The sequence below is a fragment of the Hyperolius riggenbachi genome, chromosome 1 (genome assembly GCF_040937935.1).
Source record: "Hyperolius riggenbachi isolate aHypRig1 chromosome 1, aHypRig1.pri, whole genome shotgun sequence".
Classification (NCBI taxonomy): Eukaryota; Metazoa; Chordata; class Amphibia; order Anura; family Hyperoliidae; genus Hyperolius; species Hyperolius riggenbachi.
Window position 1 is genome coordinate 419804917 of NC_090646.1, and position 9073 is coordinate 419813989.

General features: G+C 47.4%; 1 protein-coding gene across 1 annotated transcript; it reads right to left on the bottom strand.

Moving 5' to 3' along the window:
* Nucleotides 1-3403: 3403 nt before the first annotated feature.
* Nucleotides 3404-4087, bottom strand: LOC137522319 (octapeptide-repeat protein T2-like). Its single transcript, XM_068242387.1, has one exon. The coding sequence runs from the start codon at nt 4085-4087 to the stop codon at nt 3404-3406; it is 684 nt and encodes a 227-aa protein (XP_068098488.1).
* Nucleotides 4088-9073: the final 4986 nt, after the last annotated feature.

Genomic DNA, 9073 nt, shown 5'->3' on the forward strand with positions numbered 1-9073 from the left:
ACAACTCAGACCAGGTAATTAACCTCATCACAATTACCTGTGAACAACAGCATACACAGGAATAATCAGGAAACACAGCAGGGGGCCCTATTCAGAAACTACAGTCCCATAGACAGCCCCGCAGCGACACAGCATGACTTCGTAGTATGGACAGCACAAAGTGAAAATATAGCCAGTCATTTTTGGTAAGATTGCAGCAGAATGCCAATGACTATCTCTACGAAAATAACCCAGTTGAAATTGTGCTTGTTTTAACCACTTTACCCCCGCGCGTACGGATTTCTCCGCCCCTTTTTCCATCCTTTCACCCCCAGGGACGGAGAAATCCGTACTTTGCGCACTCCCGCCGCTGTCCGCGTTCCCGCTCGTAAACACGCCGCCCGCCGCTAGTAAACACGCCGCCGCCCGCTCGCCCAGAGATCAACGAACGGGAAAATCCATTCCCGTTCGTTGATCTAAGCCCCGCAATGACCTGCTGCCGCTCGGCTGAGCAGCGCGATCATTGTGAAAAAATAACAAAGTCCCAGCCTCTTTCTACTTCCTGCAAGAGTCCGGAAGGACGCTTGCAGGTAGCATGAAACAAATTGGTAATGTTGCCATCTTGTGGCCAAATAGTAAAACTACACCCTAACCATTTTCTACACACAAATAAACTTGTTTTACACAAAAAATTAACTCCTTACCTCCCACACTCCCCAATTTATTTATTTTTGTAATTAAAAAAAAAAAAAAAAATTTACAATAAAAAAAAAACAACATAAATAGTTACCTTAGGGACTGAACTTTTTAAATATTTATGTCAAGAGGGTATAACACTGTTACTTTATAAACTATGGGCTTATAATTAGGGATGGACGCAAAACTGAAAAAATGCACCTTTATTTCCAACTAAAATATTGGCGGCAAACATTGTGATAGGGACATAATTTAAACGGTTTTATAACCGGGATAAATAGGCATATACATTTAATGGGTTTTAATTACAGTAGCATGCATTATTTAAAAACTATAAAGGGCGAAAACTGAAATATAATGATTTTTTTCCCACATTTTTTCCTATTTTCCCATTAAAACACATTTAGAATAAAATTATTCTTGGCATAATGTCCCACCTAAAGAAAGCCTAATTGGTGGCGAAAAAAACAAGATATAGTTCATTTCATTGCGATAAGTAATGATAAAATTATAGACGAATGAATGGAAGGAGCGCTGAAAGGTGAAAATTGCTCTGGTGGTCAGGGGGTAAAACCCCTCAGTTGGGAAGTGGTTAAGATATCGTGGGAGTTTTTAGCTCATTCCTAAGCTGAGTTATTAATTTTGGTGCAACCACTTGGGCTAGACTCGGGATTCTTGGTCCCTGTATGATTCCCCGGATCAACTGTGTATTAATCTGTTATCAGCGCAAATGTGTCATTTATCGTTTTTGAATTATAGCGTTTTATAAGTTTAAACCTAAATCTCTCTCCAAGGACTTGAACTGTGATTGGTTTGTCAACCAGAGGGGAGGGCTTGGTCCCACCCCAAAACTAGCTTCCGTAAAACCAAGCTTCAGGCAGAGAGGAGGTGTCCTCCAAATTCCATCTTCATGCAGGCATGCTGCTGTCTCTAGAATTGTTGATTTTAATGATTTTCTGTATATATTAATTATTTATATTGCATTTATAACAAAAGACTTCTAAAAGTCATTTATCTTTCGGCTACACATGCTATTTAGACACACACAGAAAGAATCCTAGCGTTCCGAAGAGTCACTACTACTGTTGATAGCTAGATAAAATAGAGTGTGTTTAACCGTTTTATTTGCAGGTATTAGTATCAGCGAGATAAGGTCTCCTGCCCTTCTGCAGGATGGTGACAGTTTCCTACCCTGAAATAGTGTGTAATTTGTGTTACCGTAACTCACAAGCTCCCTTCTAGTCGGCCTGCTGTCAAATTCCAGTGGTTTCTGTGCACCGATTGTGACCACAGATTGCTTGGTCTGTGTGCTGAAACCGATTGGAAGGCAGTGTGCTGTCTGGCCACTAGGGGGCGTGTGACAGGGGGGAGGGGATCTCTGTTCCATCTGAGTACAGGCATGAAGAGCTTCCCCAGACAGCCTGTAGCAGCCAGTGATCTGGTTATCTGTCTTTTTTGCCTGCCTCTTCTCTTCTTGGTCTTCTGTTACTTTTCTTTCTCTCTCCCCAGAGGTCTCCCTACCGCTTGGCTGTCTCTCTCTTTTAGCTATGGATCTCAGCTGTCTCTCTGCCTTTTTGCTGTCTCCTTGCATCACCACTATCTCCACGCCCCTCCGCTGTCTCTCTGCGTCTCAGCTGTCTCTCTGCGTCTCCGCTGTCTCTCTGCGCCTCCGCTGTCTCTCTGCGCCTCCGCTGTCTCTCTGCGCCTCCGCTGTCTCTCTGCGCCTCCGCTGTCTCTCTGCGCCTCCGCTGTCTCTCTGCGCCTCCCCTGTCTCTCTGCGCCTCCCCTGTCTCTCTGCGCCTCCCCTGTCTCTCTGCGCCTCCCGTCTCTCTGCGCCTCCCCTGTCTCTCTGCGCCTCCCCTGTCTCTCTGCGCCTCCCCTGTCTCTCTGTGTCTCTGCTGTCTCCATGCCTCTCTGCTGTCTCCCTGTGAGCTATGCCTTTCTGCTGTCTCTCTGCGCCTGTCTCCCTGCATCTCCACTGTCTCCCTGAGTCTCCACTGTCTCTCTGCGTCTCCACTGTCTCTCTGCCCCTCCGCTGTCTCTCTGCCCTTCCGCTGTCTCTCTGCCCTTCCGCTGTCTCTCTGCCCTTCCGCTGTCTCTCTGCCCTTCCGCTGTCTCTCTGCCCTTCCGCTGTCTCTCTGCCCTTCCGCTGTCTCTCTGCCCTTCCGCTGTCTCTCTGGCCCTCAGCTGTCTCTCTGGCCCTCAGCTGTCTCTCTGCGCCTCCACTGTCTCTGCGCCTCCACTGTCTCTCTGCTGTCTCTCTGCCCCTCCGCTGTCTCTCTGCGCCTCCGCTGTCTCTCTGCGCCTCCGCTGTCTCTCTGCGCCTCCCCTGTCTCTCTGCGCCTCCCCTGTCTCTCTGCGCCTCCCCTGTCTCTCTGTGTCTCTGCTGTCTCCATGCCTCTCTGCTGTCTCCCTGTGAGCTATGCCTTTCTGCTGTCTCTCTGCGCCTGTCTCCCTGCATCTCCACTGTCTCCCTGAGTCTCCACTGTCTCTCTGCGTCTCCACTGTCTCTCTGCCCCTCCGCTGTCTCTCTGCCCTTCCGCTGTCTCTCTGCCCTTCCGCTGTCTCTCTGCCCTTCCGCTGTCTCTCTGCCCTTCCGCTGTCTCTCTGCCCTTCCGCTGTCTCTCTGCCCTTCCGCTGTCTCTCTGCCCTTCCGCTGTCTCTCTGCCCTTCCGCTGTCTCTCTGGCCCTCAGCTGTCTCTCTGGCCCTCAGCTGTCTCTCTGGCCCTCAGCTGTCTCTCTGCGCCTCCACTGTCTCTGCGCCTCCACTGTCTCTCTGCTGTCTCTCTGCCCCTCCGCTGTCTCTCTGCGCCTCCGCTGTCTCTCTGCGCCTCCGCTGTCTCTCTGCGCCTCCGCTGTCTCTCTGCGCCTCCGCTGTCTCTCTGCGCCTCCGCTGTCTCTCTGGCCCTCTGCTCTCTCTGCCCCTCCGCTGTCTCTCTGCCCCTCCGCTCTCTCTGCGCCTCCACTGTCTCTCTGCGTCTTCGCTGTCTCTCTGCCTCTCTTCTGTCTCTCTGCCCCTCCACTGTCTCTCTGCGCCTCCGCTGTCTCTCTGCGCCTTTGCTGTCTCTCTGCGCCTTTGCTGTCTCTCTGCGCCTTTGCTGTCTCTCTGCGCCTTTGCTGTCTCTCTGCTCCTTTGCTGTCTCTCTGCATCTCCGCTGTCTCCACACCTCTCTGCTGTCTCCCTGTGAGCTATGCCTTTCTGTTGTCTCTCTGCCTCTTTGCTGTCTTCACGCCTCTCCACTGTCTCTCTGCGCCTCCGCTGTCTCTCTGCACCTGCCTCCCTGCATCCCTGCTGTCTTCCTGTATCTCCGCTGTCTCCCTGCCCCTGGACTGTCTCTCTGCGCCTTTGCTGTCTCTCTGCCTCTGCTGTCTCTCTGCCTCTGCTGTCTCTCTGCATATTCGCTGTCTCCATGCCTCTCCGCTGTCTCCACACCTCTCCACTGTCTCCCTGTGAGCTATGCCTTTCTGCTGTCTCTCTGCCTCTCTGCTGTCTCCACTGTCTCTCTGCGCCTCCGCTGTCTCTCTGCGCCTGTCTCCCTGCATCACTGCTGTCTTCCTGCATCTCCTCTGTCTCCCTGCATCTCCACTGTCTCAGTGTTTCCGCTGTCTCCCTGCATCTCTGCTGCCTGGCTACCTATACTGGGAGCACCTATACCAGGCTACCTATACTGGTGGCCCAGCTGCTGAGTTAATTTGGCCCTGCCCATGACCCGTCCATGTGCTAGTCTAATGTCCCACCATTGCTTAGTTTATGTAAATTTTGCTCCACCTGAGACCACAACCACATCCCTGGTCCATGACCACGCCCATTGTTTGGCGCACCATTTTTGCCCCCCCCCCCCTCCCCCCCCGGACAATTTTCTGCGGACGCCCATGCCTAAAGTCTGCATTAACGGATAAGAATACAACAAAATAATACTTAATTTTCCAAACAGAGATATTCATAAAAACACAGTTACATACCTGTGGGGTTCTTTGGATGCTGGTATAATCTTTGCACATTCTCTTTTGCAGAAAATTCCTTCAATCCAATATTTTTGGGACTAACGAACAAAAGCAGAACACAAGGAAAGGACATTAAGAAAAATGGAGAAATAACTAGCATTCAGACTTTCTTTGAGGACATATTACACTTTGTCATGCATGAAAACCTTCACCTAGCAAAAAGCAACATATTAATAAAACATAAATATAGGTTATTGACCCTGTATGTATTAAAATGATCCTGAAGTGCACTTAAGGTTAGATACTTACCTATGTACAGGGAAGGCTCTGTATACCAGAGCAGGGTGTCAAACCCAATCGCATAAGTGGCTAAAATCTAAAACATAGTCTACACCGCGGGCCAATTTGTTTATTAAAATGTAGCATTTATTGAACAGCCTCAAACTATTTGGTGTAACTATAGCGACCGTGGGTGCCCACTCCTCCCCCTTTTGCAGAGTAGAGCAGAGTAGCAATGTAATATTTACCTGCTCCAGTACTGCTTCGAGTTTCCTATGATAGCCACAAGCTCTATGAGGCATGTCACATGATCAGGAGAAAGAAGTATGAGAGCACAGAGTGTGACTGCCAGGAAGAACAGAAAAGATGCAACGCATCGCTGTAGCAGAGAAATATTTCCCTGCTCCACTGTGCTACTGTTATGTGATGGTGTTGGTGGTGGGGTAGGGGGTTCCCAGTAGTGGGCCCCATGCTAATTTCATAGGGGGGTCCTGTGGGTTGTTGGTGCACCCAGGCTCAAACTGACAATATTTCATTTAGGATTACTGTCACCAGTGTGCTCCTCTGGATAGGAAGACAGTGTGCTGTCATACTTTTACTGCTTACAATGATGCACATTTGAAGCTCTTTAGGGCCACATCATATGGCAAAGAGGGCCGCGTTCGGCCTGCGGGCCTTGTGTTTGACACCTGTGCCAGAGTCTTCCTGGTCCTCAGCCTGTCCAGCACTGTGCCCCTTCTAGGTTCGAATATATCTTCAGCCCTCCTCAAGCAGCCTTCATAAGTACTTTCAAAGACTTTGCACGTGCGATACTGGGCTGGCATTCATGTAGTATGGATGCTCCATCTTCAGAAGCACTCAGAGACACAATTACTTCCGAAGGCTGCCCGAGGAGTATCGAAGACAGAGCCATTTGCATGACTTCATCAGGGGATGGTCCTAGAATGACAAGACGGATTGAGAACTGAGAAGGTTTTATAGTATCCAGAGCCTTCCCTCTAAATAGGTATTTATCTAACCTGAAAGTCAGTATTCTCACTTCAGGTTTTTAATACAGTTCTTAACTACTTAACGACCGCCCCACGCCAATGGGCGTGGTCGCAGCGGCAGCCCCAGGACCGCCTAACGCCAATTGGCATCAAGTCCTGGGGCTGCATTTTGCAGATCGAGCACAGGCTACGCACGCATCTCCTGCTCGGGGGGCGGGGCTCTGCCCCCTCTTCAGTTTCCGGGAGACTGTTAGACGGCGTGATCGCCGTCTATTTACATGTACAGCGCTGCGATCGGCAGCAGTGCTGTACTGGGGACAGCCCTGTGACACGGCTGTCCCCCTGGGGGACAAGAGAGCGATCGGCTCTCATAGGCAGAAGCCTATGACAGCCGATCACTGTGATTGGCTGACGGGGGGTGGGCGGCAAAGACAGGGGGAAAAATATAAGAAAATACACTTTTTTAATAAAAATAAATAGAGAAAAATATTTGTAAAAGAAAAAACAAACAACTGCAGGGCGATCAGACCCCACCAACAGAGAGCTCTGTAGGTGGGGAGAAAAGGGGGGGGGGGATCACTCGTGTGTTGTGTTGTGCGGCCCTGCAGCTTGGCCTTAAAGCTGCAGTGGCCAATTATGCAAAACACAGCCTGGTCTTTAGGGGGGTTACCACTGTGGTCCTCAAGTGGTTAAAGTGACACTCAAGTGAAAAAAAAAATATGATGTAATGATTTGTACTGTGTAGTACTGATAATTAATAGAATATTAGTAGCAAAGAAAAGAGAGTCTAATATTTTATTTTTTAGATATATAGCTTTTTATAACATTGCATACTTCTGTCATATTTGCAATTACAAGCCACACTATGTATTTTAAACTATAAAACAAGCAGAGCTAATGCCCCTTTCAACTTCCCTGCAGTAACATTCTTATATAAATCTGTCTCTGACTGTTTCTTTGATGTACAAGGAGTGCAGAATTATTAGGCAAGTGGTATTTTTGAGGAATAATTTTATTATTGAAGAACAACCATGTTCTCAATGAAACCAAAAAACTCATTAATATCAAAGCTGAATATTTTTGAAAGTAGTTTTTAGGTTTAGCTATTTTAGGGGGATATCTGTGTGTGCAGATGACTATTACTGTGCATAATTATTAAGCAACTTAACAAAAAACAAATATATACCCATTTCAATTATTTATTTTTACCAGTGAAACCAATATAACATCTCAACATTCACAAATATACATTTCTGACATTCAAAAACAAAACAAAAACAAATCAGTGACCAATATAGCCACCTTTCTTTGCAAGGACACTCAAAAACCTGCCATCCATGGATTCTGTCAGTGTTTTGATCTGTCCACCATCAACATTGCGTGCTGCAGCAACCACAGCCTCCCAAACACTGTTAAGAGAGGTGTACTGTTTTCCCTCCTTGTAAATCTCACATTTTATGATGGACCACAGGTTCTCAATGGGGTTCAGATCAGGTGAACAAGGAGGCCATGTCATTAGTTTTTCTTCTTTTATACCCTTTCTTGCCAGCCACGCTGTGGAGTACTTGGACGCGTGTGATGGAGCATTGTCCTGCATGAAAATCATGTTTTGAAGGATGCAGACTTCTTCCTGTACCACTGCTTGAAGAAGGTGTCTTCCAGAAACTGGCAGTAGGACTGGGAGTTGAGCTTGACTCCATCCTCAACCCAAAAAGGCCCCACAAGCTCATCTTTGATGATACCAGCCCAAACCAGTACTTCACCTCCACCTTGCTGGCGTCTGAGTCAGACTGGAGCTCTCTGCCCTTTACCAATCCAGCTACGGACCCATCCATCTGGCCCATCAAGACTCACTCTCATTTCATCAGTCCATAAAACCTTAGAAAAATCTGAGATATTCCTTGGCCCAGTCTTGACGTTTCAGCTTGTGTGTCTTGTTCAGTGGTGGTCGTCTTTCAGCCTTTCTTACCTTGGCCATGTCTCTGAGTATTGCACACCTTGTGCTTTTGGACACTCCAGTAATGTTGCAGCTCTGAAATATGGCCAAACTGGTGGCAAGTGGCATCTTGGCAGCTGCACCCCTGAACAGTCATTTTGAGACATTTGGTTTCCAGACTACTCACGGTTTTGGGCCCGTAAAATGCCAGGGCGGTATAGGAACCCCAGAAACGGACCCCATTTTAGAAAAAAGACACCCCAATGTATTCTGTTAGGTGTATGACAAGTTCATAGAAGATTTTATTTTTTGTCAAAAGTTAGCGGAAATTGATTTTTGTTTTTTTTTCACAAAGTGTCATTTTTCACTAACTTGTGACAAAAAATAAAATCTTCTATGAACTCGCCATACACCTAACGGAATACCTTGGGGTGTCTTCTTTCTAAAATGGGGTCACTTGTGGGGTTCCTATACTGCCCTGGCATTTTAGGGGCCCTAAACCGTGAGGAGTAGTCTAGAAAACAAATGCCTCAAAATGACCTGTGATTAGGACGTTGGGCCCCTTAGCGCACCTAGGCTGCATAAAAGAGGCACATGTGGTATCGCTGTACTCAGGAGAAGTAGTATAATGTGTTTTGGGGTGTATTTTTACACATACCCATGCTGGGTGGGAGAAATCTCTCTGTAAATGGACAATTGTGTGTACTACATCTCCCGAGTACGGCGATACCACATGATTGGCACTTTTTTGCAGCCTAACTGCGCTAAGGGGCCCAAAGTCCAATGAGTACCTTTAGGATTTCACAGGTCATTAGCGCAGTTAGGCTGCAAAAAAGTGCCAATCATGTGGTATCGCCGTACTCGGGAGATGTAGTATAATGTGTTTTGGGGTGTATTTTTACACATATCCATGCTGGGTGGAAAAATACCTCTGTAAATGACAATTGTTTGATTTTTTTTACACACAATTGTCCATTTACAGAGTTATTTCTCCCACCCAGCATGGGTATGTGTAAAAATACACCCCAAAACACATTGTACTACTTCTCCCGAGTACGGCGATACCACATGTGTGGCACTTTTTTGCACCCTAACTGCGCTAAGGGGCCCAAAGTCCAATGAGTACCTTTAGGATTTCACAGGTCATTTTAAGAAATTTTGTTTCAAGACTACTCCTCACGGTTTAGGGCCCCTAAAATGCCAGGACAGTATAGGAACCCCACAAATGACTCCATTTTAGAAAGAAGAC